The 19656-nt window shown below is 42.7% G+C and overlaps 1 protein-coding gene and 1 long non-coding RNA gene across 11 annotated transcripts in view; one reads left to right on the top strand and one right to left on the bottom strand.

The window, feature by feature from the left end:
• Nucleotides 1-796: 796 nt before the first annotated feature.
• The window catches only part of LOC124152673 (mothers against decapentaplegic homolog 4-like), a 64409-nt gene continuing 45549 nt past the window's right edge, over nt 797-19656 (bottom strand). For 7 of the 9 annotated variants that reach the window (XM_048395230.1, XM_048395229.1, XM_048395234.1 and 4 more), the window contains 4 exons: nt 18825-18993; nt 18010-18148; nt 4882-7259; nt 797-4777 (listed from right to left, as the gene is read on the bottom strand). In XM_048395230.1, coding sequence (XP_048251187.1) covers nt 7033-7259; nt 18010-18148; nt 18825-18993 — 535 coding nt within the window. In that variant the 3' untranslated portion in view covers nt 797-4777; nt 4882-7032. Of the gene's footprint in view, nt 4804-4881; nt 7260-18009; nt 18149-18824; nt 18994-19656 lie in introns of all 9 variants that reach the window. The other 2 variants (XM_048395233.1, XM_048395231.1) reach the window with 2 other exon arrangements.
• On the top strand, nt 16364-16844 carry LOC125379163. 2 transcript variants are annotated; one of them, XR_007220626.1, is made up of 3 exons: nt 16364-16429; nt 16597-16703; nt 16784-16844. It is a non-coding gene; the product is annotated as an uncharacterized LOC125379163 (long non-coding RNA). The 2 variants fall into 2 exon arrangements; XR_007220627.1 differs by lacking the exon at nt 16784-16844 and adding an exon at nt 16757-16768 and having other exon boundaries at nt 16597-16677.

Below are 19656 nucleotides of genomic sequence, written 5' to 3' on the forward strand. Positions count from 1 at the left end.
AGTGTTTTGTGGCAGTAGAGTTTGCTGTAAATTATTTGTAGTGGTTGGTAGTGTCATCAAATGACTGAAGCGCTCATAAGTGTCGACAAGACGAACTGACAGGCCATGGATCCACATCAGGAGAAATCGAGTAATTAATCCCAGTCATCGGATCCTGCAGGCCATAGATCCACATCAGGAGAAATCGAGTAATTAATCCCAGTCATCGGATCCTGCAGGCCATAGATCCACATCAGGAGAAATCGAGTAATTTATCCCAGTCATCGGATCCTGCAGGCCATAGATCCACATAAGGAGAAATTGAGTAATTAATCCCAGTCATCGTATCCTGCAGGCCATAGATAAACATCAGGAGAACTCGAGTAATTAATCCCAGTCATCGGATCCTGCAGGCCATAGATAAACATCAGGAGAACTCGAGTAATTAATCCCAGTCATCGGATCCTGCAGGCCATAGATAAACATCAGAACTCGAGTAATTAATCCCAGTCATCGGATCCTGCAGGCCATAGATCCACATCAGGAGAAATCGAGTAATTAATCCCAGTCATCGGATCCTGCAGGCCATGGATCCACAGCTGGCGAAATAGAGTATTTCAACCCAGTCGACAGATCTGAAAGCCAAGGATCAACAACAGGTGATACAAAGTACTTACACCCACGATCATTGGATCCTCCAGGCTACGGATCGACAGCAGGTGATTATATGGGGTATCCTCCGATCATGTAGTTACCAAGGGGACAGAATCCTGCAGAGCAAGCAGCATCACTGGTTTGGAAACAAGTAGGACTCGAATAAAATTTGAACATGACTTTATTTCACATTCGTTACAGAGATGATACAAGATGAAGCCTAGGACACATAGCCCAATTACTATATACGATGTGTCCCTGCCATTACCTGTCTGCCAAGAACTACAATCCTGCATTCCACACCATCACCTGATCTGGATCGGTTCCCATGACAACCCTCACAACGCCTGTTTCAAAATAACAGGATCGACACAGGGATAATAGTACTACCACAAGTCTCTAGTTAGTGAATTGTAAACATTCAAAACTTTTGACAGGAATAATCAGAAACGTCCTTCTGTTTCAATATACACTTTGCATATTGTGTATCAAGTTCTGTGTATCTTCGAAACATATCCTTATCAAAAGAACACTTTCAAAATCAAAATACAGAGGATAGGAGGCATACAGAATCTCACCCTAATGTCTTTTGATATCAAACATATCAACTTAGGTTGATAAAAGTGAAAAAGGAATCTTTAATTTTTATGGACGACTGTTGATATATTTGATATCAAAAGACAATTTCTTCAAACTTTTCATTGTTTTAACAGTAACAACCTGTTTCCTGTATGTAAAAGGTACAGCTAACATGCTTCAGTGGCAGCTATTAGTCATTTGATTCTGACGTCATGGTAACCGATGACATCACAATGGTCTGTATAGCATTGTGATGCGATCCCTTCAGCACATATCCTGGGATAATAATATCAATTGATCTCATCCAAGCTATATCTCCTGTGGAACATGTTCTGGATGATAAAACAGGAAGCTGTCCACATTCTACTTTTCTAGTGTTATTCCTCATGGTACAAATACAACCCAAGTCGATGGATGGTTTGAAATGCAGAAGATTAAAATGAATAGCTTGATAAAAGCCCTCTGTAATTAGGTGAGAACACTACACGGTGGAATGCCAAGCCTTGAAAGTAGACATGAAAATACAGAAATGGTTGATAAACAAACAAATATGCAGCCTATTGATACAAACTATTCTTCATAAAAGTCTGATGTTTGTCTGAAGGAAACTGATGTGTCATGCTCCAGACTGTCACTGTGTTGAAATGATAGGCCATTTGATTTTTTTATATTTTGGTGGGTGGCAGTGATATTGTTTGGAAAAAATAATTATCTGCTCCAAAAAAATCAATTGTCCTCAGGTTTTACAAAAGATAAGTTTGTTCAATGAACAAGCTGGATGGTTTGAAAACTTTTCTGTGTTGTATGCTTTACCCTGCAGAGAAGCACTGACCTCATCCAAAGAATATTAAATGGTTGCTCCCAAATTAATGAATTACAGTGAGAGATATGTGACGCTGCTTTGAACAGTACTTAGATACATCACCACATGGCCACTTAATGTTGGGGCGGACATGAACTGTGACCCTGGCATCCTGTCCTGCCTCAGGGATGCAATTCTGCATATCTCATTGTGTACCCACTCCCTCCCACCCAATGAATTCAATTCAGGACAGTACTTAGTGTGGCAGAGTAGTCAATTCTAGTCATGTGATGACAGAGACAGTGAATCTGATACTTCACTAATTGTCATCTGATAATCATCGACTAGGCATTTAAAAAAACTTTCATTTGGTGCGAGGCTCTCACTTGATAACTGACTGACCATTTTATGTACCTCACGTATAGTCTATTGACAAATTACCGATCCTACATGATATTTAATAATTAACAAACTATTCACTTGACTCATAAATGACAAATAGACAGGTTATCCCTTAATACAAAACTGAATATTCATCTGATAACAAATTGATTGCCAATTCACATTTTGAGTGACTCTTCACCTCATGATAAAGTGATCCACGGCCGACTACAAAACTGACTATTCAACTAATAACACAGTTCAGTGGCTATCCATCCATCAGACTCTCATGACATGAAATACTTGATGTTAGGCTGTTCATCAGATCAAATTTTACCACATTATTTAATTCCATCCCATTGCTTTTGACACTGGAAAAGAACCATTTCAAGTCTACCATAGAATTTACACGACTGACAAAAGTAAATAAAACATCCTTGTGTAATTTACATGAATAGTTCTCATTTAAAATCGTATAAAATTACTGTATCACTATAGATCAGTGTGAATGATCAGATATTCAGTAGTATATTTGGAAACTCATTTTCATACATTTGACATGGTTTTCGCTTGGAATATATAATCTGAACTAAGTGCATGAAGAAAAAATATCAACCATTAGCACATCTTCCCGAGGCAAGGGAGTTAACGGACTATAAAAGTCCAGTTTCCACCTGTAGAGTAAGTTAACTCCCTTGCCGCTGGAAGATGCCATTAGCGTTTGTTGGCATGTTGAAACCTTTAAGAAATATAATGGTTGTACTGGATTTGAAGTTTGATTTGGATGAGTAGGTGATAGAAAAAAATATAAAAAAAATATCGGTCTACGTTGGGACCTTACATGAATCATAAACCTTATATCTGATGGCAATACCTCGTTATTTGTAGTTTTAAAGACGGCGGATCCTTAATCCAAGCAAAACAATACAAACCAGTGGGTTGACTCCGCTTTTCACCCTAACGAGGCATCATTTCTCAACCGAAGAAATAATAAAACTGAATAATACAATGTGCTTCCCAAGACACAAATACCATTAAAAGTTTCTGTAAAATCTCATCAGCAACACGAAGAGCTCCTCCCCATGACCAGAGCTCCTGCAGCTCAGGTCAGATCTAAAACAGCTAAAATACTCAACTCGGAGAAACTTGCACACCAATATGCAGCCGACCATTTTATATTCTGAGGATGTAGCTGGGACAATTTTGAAAAAACAAAATCTGTTCCCCAAAATGCTGGAAAATAACACTTTTTCTTCAGGTTTAACGCACAAAAACAGACAGACTTGCAGGATGTTCTGAAAACTATTTTGTTTGTAATTAAAGAAAAACAGTTTCACCCTTCACATTAGTACTGAATGAGAAAACTTTTCGTCTCAAACAAAAATTTCGCCCCAAACACTAAACCTATATTACTTACATTCCTCAATCTACACAACTACACCTTCTTTCATGATCATATAAACTGCTGGAAGCTAAGCAATTTCCTTGAATTAACAGAGCAATAAATATCAATGCGGATGATCAGGCTCTAAAGAATGGAAGTGGCAGATGGTCGGTAAGTCTTGTTCAAATTGTACTGTAACCATGACAACATTGTAATCAAACATAATGATGGCTGGAAGTAAACAACATGACGTATCCATGGTAACAACATGACAAGATATAGCACTGATGATATTGACAAGTAACCATGGTAACACAGATATGTACACTGACCTACCTACAACCAAGATCAGACAACGTCCAACATTTCAAATTGAATTTCTGAGGTGAGCATGACCTAACATACCTACAATGTCATGGTAACATATTCCCTTGAGACTTGTACTCTGAAACAATCCTTATTGTGCTTAATACATTGTCAGCTAAATAGACTTCAACTCTTCCAAAATGTTCGTTATGTTGATATTTGAAGGATTTGGATGCTTTGATCTCAGTTGGGGGCAGTCAGTCTCAACACACGGGACATCACATAAGTCAATGATGGAAGACGAAACACGAACACCGAGCACAAGCAGCCATAGCCTAGCTCAACTTTCTCTCTCACTATACCAGAACCTGTCCGACTATTACTGCAGACCTTAGAAGTAACGACTGAGGGGCGTCTCAGAAACACTGGTAGGTTGGCCTAAGAGCACTGGTTGAGCAAGGGTCTCTTAGAGCACTGGATGGGAGATATTTTAGAAACACTTAGTGTATGATGTCTTTGAAGTCCTGTGTCTAGGATGATCTTAGAAGCACTGCATCAGGGATAACCTTTAAAGCACTGCACATCAGTTGACCTTAGAAGCACTGCATCTAGTATGACCTTAGAAGCACTTTCTAGGATGACCATAGAAGCATTGCATCTGGGTTGACTGTAAAAGCACTTTCAAGGATGATCTCAGATGCACTGCATCTTGTACGACCTTAGATGCACTGCATCTTGTACGACCTCAGATGCACTGCATCTTGTACGACCTCAGATGGACTGCATCTTGTACGACCTCAGATGCACTGCATCTTGTACGACCTCAGATGCACTGCATCTTGTACGACCTCAGATGCACTGCATCTTGTACGACCTTATATGCACTGCATCTTGTACGACCTTAGATGGACTGCATCTTGTACGACCTTAGATGCACTGTTGTACAACCTTAGGACTTTCTAGGATGACTGTAGAAGCACCTACTTGGATGACAATACAGCATACGGACTCCGAGCCGACCAGTATTTGTTTTATTCTTTTAATGCAAGTGCCAGGCCAGGAAATAACAAGTACCATCTTTTATGTCTTTTTGTATGACCCTAGCCCAAGTGAAACTTCAAAGTTCATGATTAAAACAAGTTCTCCAAGGTCTGCAGTAAGACAAATATCACATCCTCAGAACAACTTCAGGAGAAATGGGAAATAATTACACAATCATGTCAGCTCTTGTCAAAGACAACTTTGATTGAATGCTTTTGAATAACACTTCACCTCCGGGATTGACTATCAATGGACCCTCTATGAAGACAATACCAATATAAAATAGAAAGATCATCAGTTCAGCTTGGAAGGTATTATAAAATGTGTTTTGAATAATGAATGACAGATATGACACAAAAACAGAAACATTTCAGTGTGTCAAAATGACACACTGTCTAAATTCTTCTTTGTGAGTGATAACCTATGCTGATATATACGAAAATGTATGAATAATTAAAACAAGTTTGTTTGTTGTTTAACGCCGCACTCAGTAATATTCCAGCTATATGACGGCGGTCTGTAAATAGTCAAGTCTGGACCAGACAATCCAGTGATAGATCCCTCCACATCTGCTCCCTACACATCATCCAGTACTCCCTCGCTCTGTAATACTATGATATATATGAGTAGTTAAATACAAGCTTGGTAAGCTTACATCACAATACAGTACATTAGAATACATTTAAACATCTAAGTCTAAAATATTCTATTACATTCAGAGTAAGGTCAGGTCATGACCTTGACCTGTTGGTTGATATGACCTTGACCTGATTGATATAACAACCCTTATTCCATCAAACATTTAATTACTTTACTTCAAACTAACCAAGTAAGGACATATTTGACATTGACCTTGTAATGTCAGGTCATGACCTTGACCTTTAGGTCAAATTGGACCTTGAGGTAATAACTGTCCCCTTCGTCTGCAGTATTGTCAGCACTTCAGTTTGTGTTTCAGTCAACCAGCCGCAAGGCAACCTCAGTGTATTAGCCAGGGTGTATGTATTGAATATAGTTCAGGAGACCCCTCGTCACTATATGGCTGAAATACTGCCGATGTGACGTTAAATTTTAACTCACTCACTCTGGAGACCCAAGTGGCGTTAAGTGTAAACAGTGTAAATTGCTAGCCCAGTTACCATCATAACATAGGCGTCAGATATGAAACAGCAGTCTGTGACTTTATCGAACAGTCCGAAGACCCTGTCCAGTAAAATTTCTTAAGGTCTATTAAGATCAGTTAATATTAGTGAGTGAGAATGGTTTTATGCCCCTTTTAGCAATATTCCAGCACTATCACGGCGGGGGACACCTGAAATGGGCTGCACACATTGTACCCATGACGGGAATCGAACCCGGGTCTCCGGCGTGACAAACGAACGCTGTAACCACTAGGCTACCCGACCGCCCCCAGTTAATATTAGTCCATATACTAAGACTAAAATAACATGAATAATGCCACACAGTTCGGGCTAGCAGATTCAAACTTTTTTTTGCAGAGACTGAAGCAGAATGTATTATTTTCCTAAATATTGCAAGGAGTATATGTAGTCTCATTACTCAGGAGGGAACATACCATTATTGTCATAGTGTTAACTCGGGGTACAACAGCCACTGCTGTATGACAAATATGCCTAAAAAACACCTGCAATTCCGTAGAAAAATAAAAGCCAAACAAACTTCCATCACTTCAATTCTCTATCCCTGATTACATAGGAGTAAAATACTCAGATATAAGAATGCTTTGGTTTGGTGTAGATTTGGCATTGTCTCTTTTTCCTCCGTCGTCTTCATTCCGTCGACTCGGCTGACTGCTCCATCCCTGCAGCCCTGTCCTGTGCAGACCAGCATAACACAACACCCGCACAAAGCGTCAACAATACCCTTACAACACAACACTTGGCATTCAGCCCAGGAAGAACCCCCGTGGAGGTCGGGGGTCGTTGAGGGGCATGGCTTGCAGGACCTCGTCCAGGAGCTGTAGAGGTCGGTGCAGCTGCACTTCAATCCAACATGGCGTCTCCTTTATGCTCTTGCGTGGGTAGTCAGGGCCCCAGCCCTTCACGAAGCTCAGTCGTAGAATACACAGCCGACGCAGATCGTCAACTCCGATCCCTGCTGCAGCGGACAGTCCTGAAGGAAACAGAATGAAGGAATTACAGAAAAAGCAAAGGAGGTGTGTAGGATGTAATGGGGGTTTGAGTGAGTGAGTGAGAGAGAGAGAGAGAGGGAGAGAGAGAGAGAGTGAGAGAGAGAGAGAGAGAGAATTTGAAAGTGAGTGGGGGAGTGAGTAGGTGTTTGAGTAAGTGAGTGAGTGGGGGAGTGGGTGAGTGAGTGAGAGAAAGAGAGCATTTCAATCAGCAATGTCACGATAGACCCAAATGTCTGGACCAGGCAAACCAGAAACTGAAAACCTGAGTAGCGTCGATCCACGACACTGGAGCAAAATGACAAGAAGATCTGTGAACCAACAGATTATTTTTTATCTGTCGATCCCCAGCAACACAAAGGGGCAACTTACACTATCAGTGATCAGACTCAGTGACTTTGTTGATGGTGTGTAAAAAAATGTACCTCGACAGTGTCGACCGTTGCTCATAATATCGATCACTGGATTTACTGGTCCAGACTCATAATTGCAGATTGCCTTCATAGGCATGATAGGGCTTGAATATTGCTGAGTGAGGAGTTATACAATAACACACACTAAAACAAAGTCTCAATGTCTGATAATCACTTACGATATTCTTACGACTGCTGTCCAATCCATTCACACTGACACTGTTTCATGTGAATCAACCAAGTCACTAAGCTAGATCACCCGATTGATTAAGTTGCCTCTTACGAATATAGGTTGCTAGGGATCCATTCTAACCCAGAATTCCCATATGCAGAGAGTGTTTAAAGTGACTGCTGGACAACCAGTCATCATGGTCTTGAACACTGAGGGGAACATGTAGATAAAAGCACATCACAAAAACACCACAAACCAAAGTAAATTACTGTTATAAATCTGTGGTATTGCAATAATTACATCAACTGTTTGATTAGCTTTTGTTTGGTTGTTTGTTTGTTGTTAAACGCCGCACTCAGCAATATTCCAGCTATATGACGGAGGTCTGTAAACAATGGAGTCTGAACCAAACATAAAGTGATTGTTATCATGAGCATCGATCCACGTATTTGGGATACAATGACATGCATCAACCAAGTCAGCGAGCCTAACTTCTGGCTTATTGCAATTAGCAATTTTTCGATGTCAATTCTTACACCATTATTAAGCTGGATATCAAGATTGTATATCTGGCTTCATTACCTTTGTGCTATTTGTTATTCTTACTGTATGGCATCGGGTGGTCAGGCTCGCTGAATTGGTTGATGCATGTCATCATATCCTAAGTCCAAAGATTGCTGCTCATGATATCAATCACTGGATTGTCTGGTCCAGACTTCATTATTTACAGACCGCAATCATATTGCTGGATTATTGCCGAGTGGGGTGTTAAACAACAAACAACAACTACTTTAATTTTGAGGAAATTAAGTGAAGAGAGTGCACAAACTCACCGTTATTGACTAAATTACAGCAACGATGATTTGATTTATGCCACTGATGCCTTGAAACAAACTTTATCATACCTCCATGTCAGAATGATGAGATTTGATTGGTTCACGTGACCTTGATAAAATACAATGTATCCCGCCTTGGAGAGAAATAAATTTCTCAGTGGGGGAATAAACCTCTTATACCCCGCCACAAGCAAGTCAGGCTGCACGTGGATTTCTGAGAGGCAGAATACATCCCTTACACCCCGCTTCCATGCAAAAACCCGCACAATTTTCCGAGTCAATGAACGTCATATGACAGAGCCACAAGCTAACCTCCGCTCAATCAAGGTGTTTTCTATCAATTTTGAATTTGTTTGAATTCTTTTACAAAGTCATATCAAAACATGTCGGAAAGATAAATTCATTGTAGCAGGATCACTCAGGGTACATAGGGTCTTATGCATCCTTCCGGCCCGTGGTATACAACCTTACAAGGGAAGGATAAAACCCCATGTACCCTGAGTGATCCTGCTACAACTTATATCAGAGCTCCAGATAAGCTTTTGGTGTTGTGGGTATTTTACCCATGCATTTCAAAATAATTGGGTATCAGTAATTCTATCTGGGTATTCAAATTTCTGTTACCCACTAGTTTTTACACGTGTGGGTATTTAAGTTAAATATTTAAAAACACTATTCATCTAATCCCTGAAAAACTGGTGTCGTGTGAGTTCGAGAGCTTTATAGGACTCAAAAAAGCCACGATACTTCCACAAGAAAGTGTGATGGCAAATGATCATGATGTAACGGTCACCGTGGAGTTTGGCAAGGTTGACGGAATGCCCATCTATAATTTCAAAATAAGTTGCTGATTTGCTAATCGAATATGCAGGGTTACTTCACAATATTTTGATGATACGTACAAGTTTTCTTTTTGTAGCGTATCTGTAATGTTCGTTGCGTATTTGATACACTTGGATTTTATTTTACTGCGTATTTCTGCATTTCTGATGCGTATTTTACGCATATACGCAGCTTATCTGGAGCTCTGTTCTATTATCACACCTTGACTCGTGTCATTGTTGTTATTTGACAATTGTATGTCCAAGTATTGTTTTCGGGATTGAAATAGCAAAACCATGGGATGCCTTAATGTCGCGATCACTGATTATTTGATCTCAAATGGTGTCTCGTCCAACTGTTTCACATGTAAAAACTAACCAGTTTAAGACCAATGTGCTTTACTTGTGACTACATTTATCTTAAACCCATAAAGTAAAAGCACCATCTTACAAAACAAGATATTAGAAAATATTATTCTGAATACAGATTCAGACTTAATTTCTTCTGATCATTGCAGAAAGATTCTTTTGAGTTATAATCTCAGAATGTGTGAACAGTTGATTGTCTCATTTATAAAAGAAGTTGAAAATAGCAATTACACGTAATCATCTCAATTTCTGTAGATAATAAAATCATAACATAACATGAAATACAACTGAAATTGTAATCATGTCTAGAAATTTTGTATCACAAAATTCACATTTCATTCAAAATGTCCCTTGTAAAGGTTGGTTGGTTGGTTTGTTGGTTTGTTGCTTAACGCCGCACTCAGCAATATTCCAGCTGTATGATGGCTGTCTGTAAATAATCAAGTCTGGACCAGACAATCCAGTGATTAATATCATGACCATCGATCCACGCACTTTGGATCGAAGACATGCATCAACCAAGTCAGCGAGCCTAAAAACCCGATCCCGTTAGTCACCTTTTACGGCAAGCATGGGTCGCTGAAGATCTATTCTACCTAGGATCTTCACGGGTCCCCTTGTAAAAGATTGTTTTCCAATATGAATATTGTAAGACATCCAAAAGTACTCATCATGTTATCAATGTTTTCACGTAATTCAATGACAAGTTTAATGCAACTAGCAATTGATTCTTGGCAAGTGGTTTATCTCAGGGACTGAACATTTATTATAGGGCAGGCCAGAGAGATCGGTCATAGTGCTGCATCAAATTTTGTCGACCCTTTATCTCCCATTGTATGTTCCATTTATTCATAGCCATCCCCAAATACACCCTCCCCCCCCCATAATAAATGACCAGTCCCTAAATAATGTTCAACTTCATAAAAATATTATTTGAAATAGTGAGTGTCAGTGAGTATGGTTTTACGCTGCTTTTAGCAATATTCCAGCAATATCACGGCGGGGGACACCAGAAATGGGCTTCACACATTGTACCCATGTCGGGAATCGAACCCGGGTCTTCAGCGTGACGAGCGAATGCTTTAACCACTAGGCTACCTCACCGACCCTTGAAAGAGTAGAAAGTGTAGCTTCGGACAGGAGGACCTTGGCGTTTAGTGCTTAGTACTTGAATATAGGGGCCTCTCACTCTCAAACATTCAACATTTTGGTTATGACAAAGATGACTTGAATTTGTTGCTGAACTTACCGAGGCAAGAAATGAAAATTAAGTAAATAAAAAAACGAAGTGTTTTCTTATTGTGCATTAGCATTAGCCTTGCTTTAGCATCAGCCTTGCATTTACATCCAAGTCTCAGTCAACTTAACGTAACATCAAGGTTCATACAGATACGGTACACAAAACTTCAAAGCTACCAACTGTCATTTTCAAGGCTTTAATAGTTGGGTTATGAGCTTAAGTCTGTCAATACTTTATTAAATCCAGCATACTATATATGAGTCATAAGACCTAAAAAGCAGTACGTCCATCACACATTTTCAAGTTATTTTTGTGATTTTCAAGGTTGACACTAAACGTCAAGGCTTTTCAAGGTTGACACTAAACATCAAGGCTTTTCAAGGTTGACACTAAACATCAAGGCTTTTCAAGGTTGACACTAAACGTCAAGGCTTTTCAAGGTTGACACTAAACGTCAAGGCTTTTCAAGGTTGACACTAAACATCAAGGCCTTTTCAAGGTTGACACTAAACGTCAAGGCTTTTCAAGGTTGACACTAAACATCAAAGCTTTTCAAGGTTGACACTAAACATCAAGGCTTTTTCAAGGTTGACACTAAACATCAAGGCTTTTTCAAGGTTGACACTAAACATCAAGGCTTTAAAGTTTTCAAGGTTGACACTAAACATCAAGGCTTTTCAAGGTTGACACTAAAAGTCAAGGCCTTTTCAAGGTTGACACTAAACGTCAAGGCTTTTCAAGGTTCACACTGAAAATCCAGGCTTTGCAAGAGGGACCTTAATAAGTTTACCTGAAATATTGACAAAATATACCAGTGTCTAATTGGCATCAACTGAAATGATATATGTCAAAGTAAGTATGTGCTAAGGGAGATTCATTGATTCAATGTTCAACAGAAAAAAGTGGAAGCGAAACAGTTTGCCGTTTGTGCGTCCACTTGCTTGTGAGTTCTGGGCGTTTATCAGTTCTCGTTCAACTCTAGCTTGCACTAATGGCCAGTAGATTTCTCAAATCAACGTCTGCGAAGTGAGTTTGAGTTAGAAACTGAAGAGAACAACAGAAAAGGCAAAAGAGGAAACAAAAGCTTACCCCACTGTGAGCAGCATCTGTGGTCGTCACCACACGCGAGGGACAGGAAATAGCGGGAGAGGCACATGGCATTGCTGACATTATACACAACTGTGGCAATGAACAGGTCTTACACCAGTGTATGCAGGCCTTACACCATGGTCTTACACCATGGTTGGGTCTTACATTATGGTTAGGAGATATAGGTCTTACACCATGGTCGGGAGATACAGGTCTTACACCAGTGTATGTAGGTCTTACACCATGGTCGGGAGATACAGGTCTTACACCATGGTTGGGTCTTACATTATGGTTAGGAGATACAGGTCTTACACCATGGTCGGGAGATACAGGTCTTACACCAGTGTATGCAGGTCTTACACCATGGTCGGGGGATACAGGTCTTACACCAGTGTATGCAGGTCTTACACCATGGTCGGGAGATACAGGTCTTACACCAGTGTATGCAGGCCTTACACCATGGTCGGGAGATACAGGTCTTACACCAGTGTATGCAGGCCTTACACCATGGTCGGGAGATACAGGTCTTACACCATGGTTGGGTCTTACATTATGGTTAGGAGATACAGGTCTTACACCATGGTCGGGAGATACAGGTCTTACACCAGTGTATGCAGGTCTTACACCATGGTCGGGAGATACAGGTCTTACACCATGGTTGGGTCTTACATTATGGTTAGGAGATACAGGTCTTACACCATGGTCGGGAGATACAGGTCTTACACCAGTGTATGCAGGTCTTACACCATGGTCAGGAGATACAGGTCTTACACCAGTGTTTGCAGGTCTTACACCATGGTCGGGAGATACAGGTCTTACACCAGTGTATGCAGGTCTTACACCATGGTCGGGAGATACAGGTCTTACACCATGGTCGGGGGGTTTCAGGTCTAACACCATGGTTGGGTCTTACATTATGATTGGGAGTTACAGGTCTAACACCATGATCAGGTCAAACAGCATTTTGGGAGATACAGGTCTAATGGTCGGGTCTAACATCACGGTCGGGAGTCAGGTCTAACACCATGGTCGGGAGTCAGGTCTAACACAATGGTCCGGTCTAACACCATGGTCAGGTCACACACCATGGTCGGGTCTAATGCCATGGTCGGGAGGTTTCAGGTCTAACACCATGGATGTGTCTTACATTATGGTTTGGAGTTACAGGTCTAATGGTCGGGTCTAACACCATGGTCAGGTCTAACACTATGGTCGGGTCTAACGCCATGGTCGGGGGGTTTCAGGTCTAACACCATGGATGTGTCTTACAATATGGTTGGGAGATACAGGTCTAATGGTCGGGTCTAACATCATGGTCTGGAGTCAGGTCTAACACTATGATCGGGAGTTACAGGTCTAACACCATGGTCGGGAGTCAGGTCCAACACCATGGTTGGGTCTAACACCATGGTCGAGAGTCAGGTCTAACACCATGGTCGGGGCTAACACCATGGTCGGGAGATACAGGTCTAACACCTTGGTCAAGAGTCAGGTCTAACACCATGGTCAGGTCCAACACCATGGTTGGGTCTAACACCATGGTCGGGAGATACTGGTCTATCATCATGGTCAAGAGTCAGGTCTAACACCATGGTCAGGTCTTACACCATGGTCGGGTCTCACACCATGATCGGGTCTTACACCATGGTCGGGGCTAACACCATGGTCGGGAGATACAGGTCTAACACCTTGGTCAAGAGTCAGGTCTAACACCATGGTCGGGGCTAACACCATGGTCGGGGCTAACACCATGGTCGGGTCTTACACCATGGTCGGGGCTAACACCATGGTCGGGAGATACAGGTCTAACACCTTGGTCAAGAGTCAGGTCCAACACCATGGTCGGGGCTAACACCATGGTCGGGAGATACAGGTCTAACACCTTGGTCAAGAGTCAGGTCTAACACCATGGTCAGGTCCAACACCATGGTTGGGTCTAACACCATGGTCGGGAGATACTGGTCTATCATCATGGTCAAGAGTCAGGTCTAACACCATGGTCAGGTCTTACACCATGGTCGGGTCTCACACCATGGTCGGGTCTTACACCATGGTCGGGGCTAACACCATGGTCGGGAGATACAGGTCTAACACCTTGGTCGAGAGTCAGGTCTAACACCATGGTCAGGTCTAACACCATGGTCAGGTCTAACACCATGGTCGAGAGTCAGGCCTAACACCGTGGTTGGGTCTAACACCATGGTCAGGTCTAACACCATGGTTGGGTCTAACACCATGGTCAGGTCTAACACCATGGTCAGGTCTAACACCATGGTTGGGTCTAACACCATGGTCAGGTCTAACACCATGGTCAGGTCTAACACCATGGTCAGGTCTAACACCATGGTCAGGTCTAACACCATGGTCAGGTCTAACACAATGGTCAGGTCTAACACCATGGTCGGGGCTAACACCATGGTCAGGTCTAACACCATGGTCAGGTCTAACACAATGGTCAGGTCTAACACCATGGTCGGGGCTAACACCATGGTCGAGAGATACAGGTCTAACACCATGGTCAGGTCTAACACCATGGTTGGGTCTAACACCATGGTCAGGTCTAACACCATGGTCGGGTCTAACACCATGGTCGAGAGACAAAGGTCTAACCCCATGATCGGGATATACAGGTCTAACACTATGGTTGAAAAAAACCCAGGCCCTCTATCTATTTGAATAAACAGGTGCATTATCAGAATTAATGCAAGCTTCATTGTGTGTACAGCTACCAAGAGCAAAGGAATAGTCATATATATAGGAATAGCGATATAAATTCAATAACTATCGTCGTAACAGTGGTTCTCATTGGAATCACCACACAGCCGCCATTGGAACTGACAGCATCGGCAACCGAACACACTCTGTCATATCCTTTAAAATCAGCATTTCGGTGACCTACAACAACATTTAAACATTTACTGTTGAAACAGCACACGAAACATGGCTGACAGGAGCGGAGAAGAAAAACATGGAAGTGTTTTAATCAACATGTGTTTCCAGAGAAAGTAAATGTAAAATTTTTAATTCCCCTTCAATACAGATTATTTATTTTCAGCAAAAATGTATTTTGTATGCATTGTTGATGTATTTTGAATAGTCGAATGGTAAGCTTATCTGTCATAGAGCTAGATGATTGACTGCACCTTAATTTCATTCACAGGTCTTAGAGCTAGATCTAGTATTTGCCAAATAATTGTTGATATAACAGGGCTCATAGAAAATACCGTCAGTCAATGTCAACAGTAGGCAATTTGTCTGTGGCTAATTGGCATTTAAACAAAGATATTGATTAATATGTATTTTATTAACATCTGCCATAACCAGATCACAATGAGTGTGTTTTGGCTAGAACACAGTAGCCAAGATTGCTGGGATCTGGTGGACAGTGGTTCTCATTGGAATCACCACACAGCCGCCATTGGAACTGACAGCATCGGCAACCGAACACACTCGGTCGTATCCTTTAAATTCATTTAAACATTTACTGTTGAAACAGCACACGAAACATGGCTGACAGGAGCGGAGAAGAAAAACGTGGAAGTGTTTTAATCAACACTTGTTTCCAGAGAAAGTAAATGTAAAAATTTTAATTCCCCTTCAATACAGATTATTTATTTTCAGCAAAAATGTATTTTGTATGCATTATTGATGTATTTTGAATAGTCGAATGGTAAGCTTGTACCAGATCTGGTGGACAAATGCGCAAGAAGTCAGACATGTTCAACGTGCTCGGAGACCATACCGGACTACTGCCCATTCATTTGTGATAACTCATACATCTCCCACCTCATGACAAATTTTGATGCATATGAATACTGGTTGATCAATGACATGATTATATGCTTTAAAGTAAAGACTTCGTGTCAGTCTAACCAAAGAAATTACTTTGCTTGTCGCTTATTTGCTTATCGCTGCCATTTCCTGCATGCTGTTTTTTTAGAAAGGTGTTGTCCATTAACTACGATCGGCTTTTGATAGATACAGAAGTCATACTGCTACATTTGATAGAGTTTTCCATAGCAGCCGTGCACATATTTCGCAACCGACTGCTGTCAAATCCGATAGTGTGTCTTTTCGTTAGCATAGTAAATGCATTCAATTCCAATGCGGAAGTGATGCGACTAATATGCCTTCATTCTAAACCCATTCAATGCTTTTTATTCAAATAGATAGGAGGGCCTAGAAAGGGCTTATACCATGGTCGGGAGATACAGGTCATACACCACTGTCAGGCTGTACAGGTCATACACCACTGTCAGGCGGTACAGGTCATAACCACTGTCAAGCAATACAGGTCATACATCACTGTCAGGCTGTAAAGGTCATACATCACTGTCAGGCTGTACAGGTCATACACCACTGTCTGGATCTGGCTGTACAGGTCATACACCACTGTCAGGCTGTACAGGTCATACACCACTGTCAGGCTGTACAGGTCATACACCACTGTCAGGCTGTACAGGTCGTAACCACTGTCAGGCTGTACAGGTCATACACCACTGTCAAGCTGTACAGGTCGTAACCACTGTCAGGCGGTACAGGTCATACATCACTGTCAGGCTGTAAAGGTCATACATCACTGTCAGGCTGTACAGGTCATACACCACTGTCTGGATCTGGCTGTACAGGTCATACACCACTGTCTGGATCTGGCTGTACAGGTCATACACCACTGTCAGGCTGTACAGGTCATACACCACTGTCAGGCTGTACAGGTCATACACCACTGTCAGGCTGTACAGGTCATACATCACTGTCAAGCTGTACAGGTCGTAACCACTGTCAGGCGGTACAGGTCATAACCACTGTCAGGCTGTACAGGTCATACACCACTGTCAGGCTGTACAGGTCATACATCACTGTCAGGCTGTACAGGTCATACACCACTGTCAGGCTGTACAGGTCATACACCACTGTCAGGCTGTACAGGTCGTAACCACTGTCAGGCTGTACAGGTCAAACACCACTGTCAGGCTGTACAGGTCGTAACCACTGTCAGGCTGTACAGGTCATACACCACTATCAGGCTGTACAGGTCATACACCACTGTCAGGCTGTACAGGTCATACACCACTGTCAGGCTGTACATGTCATACACCACTGTCTGTACAGGTCATACACCACTGTCAGGCTGTACAGGTCATACACCACTGTCAGGCTGTACAGGTCGTAACCACTGTCAGGCTGTACAGGTCAAACACCACTGTCAGGCTGTACAGGTCGTAACCACTGTCAGGCTGTACAGGTCATACACCACTGTCAGGCTGTACAGGTCATACACCACTGTCAGGCCGTACAGGTCATACACCACTGTCAGGCCGTACAGGTCATACACCACTGTAAGGCTGTACAGGTCATACACCACTGTCAGGCTGTACAGGTCATACACCACTGTCAGGCTGTACAGGTCATACACCACTGTCAGGCTGTACAGGTCATACACCACTGTCAGGTTGTACAGGTCATACACCAGCTGTGCTCTTGTCGTCTACCTCTCCTGGAGCTGGCCAAACAAAGCCAGGAATGCTGTGCTTGACTACCACATGTTCATGTCACTGAAGCTACTCGAGGTTTGGCTCAGGTAACTTCCCGAGCAACGATAGTGCAGTCAAAACACAAACTAATGATAATTGTGTGTAAGCTTTATGTTTGTGGACTTTTGAAAGTCATGTGGACAACTGTTGATAAGTTGGGACCAGAAACATGCTTGGTTTCACTGGACATAGATGCAAGTATGAGCCATGTGCCCCTCCCCCTGAGTCGCGTGTGGGGTAGATCTCAGTGCCGGACTCACCCACAGCAGGGGCAATACCTCCGACTGATGCCGGCCCCGGGATGTTCCCCGCCACTGCTGCTGCTTGCGCCGCCGCCGCTGCCTGGGCTGTTGCTGCTTGTTGCTGCATCTGACGATGACACTGACGTATGTCGAACACCTACAAGAATAAGGAACATTTCTATGTCACAAAGGTGAAAACAAGCACCAGTCAGGTAGTCAAAGATATAAAACAAACATGTTCTAAAACAAAACATGTCAAGCACCTGCCAGTCAGGCAAACAAGCCACACAACCAAACAGCTAATCATGTCAAGCACCTGCCAAACAATCAAACAAGTCACACAACTAACATCACAAGCACCTGCCAAACAAGTCACACAACTAACATGTCAAGCACCTGCCAAACAAGTCACACAACTAACATGACAAGCACCTGCCAAACAAGTCACAAAACTAACATGACAAGCACCTGCCAAACAAGTCACACAACTAGCATGACAAGCACCTGCCAAACAAGTCACACAACTAACATGTCAAGCACCTCCAAAACAAGTCACACAACTGACATGTCAAGCATCTCCCAAACAAGTCACACAACTGACATGTCAAGCACCTGCCAAACAAGTCACACATCTAACATGTCAAGCATCTCCCAAACAAGTCACACAACTGACATGTCAAGCATCTCCCAAACAAGTCACACATCTAACATGTCAAGCACCTGCCAAACAAGTCACACAACACATGACAAGCACCTGCCAAACACACAGTTCCTCGGGTATATGTTTCTCTGACCAATCTCAATGAATGCACACAGGCATATTGGTCACCCACCTTGATGTAAGCACTAGGGTATATCTTATGCACAGCGTCACCCGGGGCCCGTCCTGCCTCTCTGTCCAGGTAGTAGCTTTGTACGAACACGCTGTGGTCACTGACGCATCGGATCCACACGTCACCCTCACCGCGATAGTTCAGGTGCACGCCTTTACCTATGTGCAGTCTGGAACAATCAGTGCATGAGTTACATGGTGCATCTGCACTTAAATATACAACAAAGCAACGGACATTCATTCGATGTGAAAGTTTCAGTTCAGGCTAACATGTTGGAACTGGCTTCATTGTGAGTCGCTGGCCTCTGTCCTGTGTACGTTAGGCAGCTGGCCGAGGCAGAACATGTCAGTTCACACAAGGGGGGTAACCGACATGGCCTCTGTCCAGTGTATGTTAGACAACTGGCCGAGGCAGAACATGTCAGTTCACACAAGGGGGGTAACCGACATGGCCTCTGTCCGGTGTGTGTACGTTAGACAGCTGGCCGAGGCGGAACATGTCAGTTCACACAAGAGAGGTAACCGACATGGCCTCTGTCCGGTGTGTGTACGTTAGACAGCTGGCCGAGGCGGAACATGTCAGTTCACACAAGAGAGGTAACCGACATGGCCTCTGTCCGGTGTGTGTACGTTAGGCAGCTGGCCGAGGCAGAACATGTCAGTTCACACAAGAGAGGTAACCGACATGGCCTCTGTCCGGAGTGTGTACGTTAGACAGCTGGCCGAGGCGGAACATGTCAGTTCACACAAGGGGGGTAACCGACATGGCCTCTGTCTGGTGTACGTTAGACAGCTGGCCGAGGCAGAACCTGTCAGTTCACACAAGGGGGGTA

Source organism: Haliotis rufescens, unplaced genomic scaffold (genome assembly GCF_023055435.1).
Source record: "Haliotis rufescens isolate VD_foot unplaced genomic scaffold, xgHalRufe1.0.p SCAF_14, whole genome shotgun sequence".
Classification (NCBI taxonomy): Eukaryota; Metazoa; Mollusca; class Gastropoda; order Lepetellida; family Haliotidae; genus Haliotis; species Haliotis rufescens.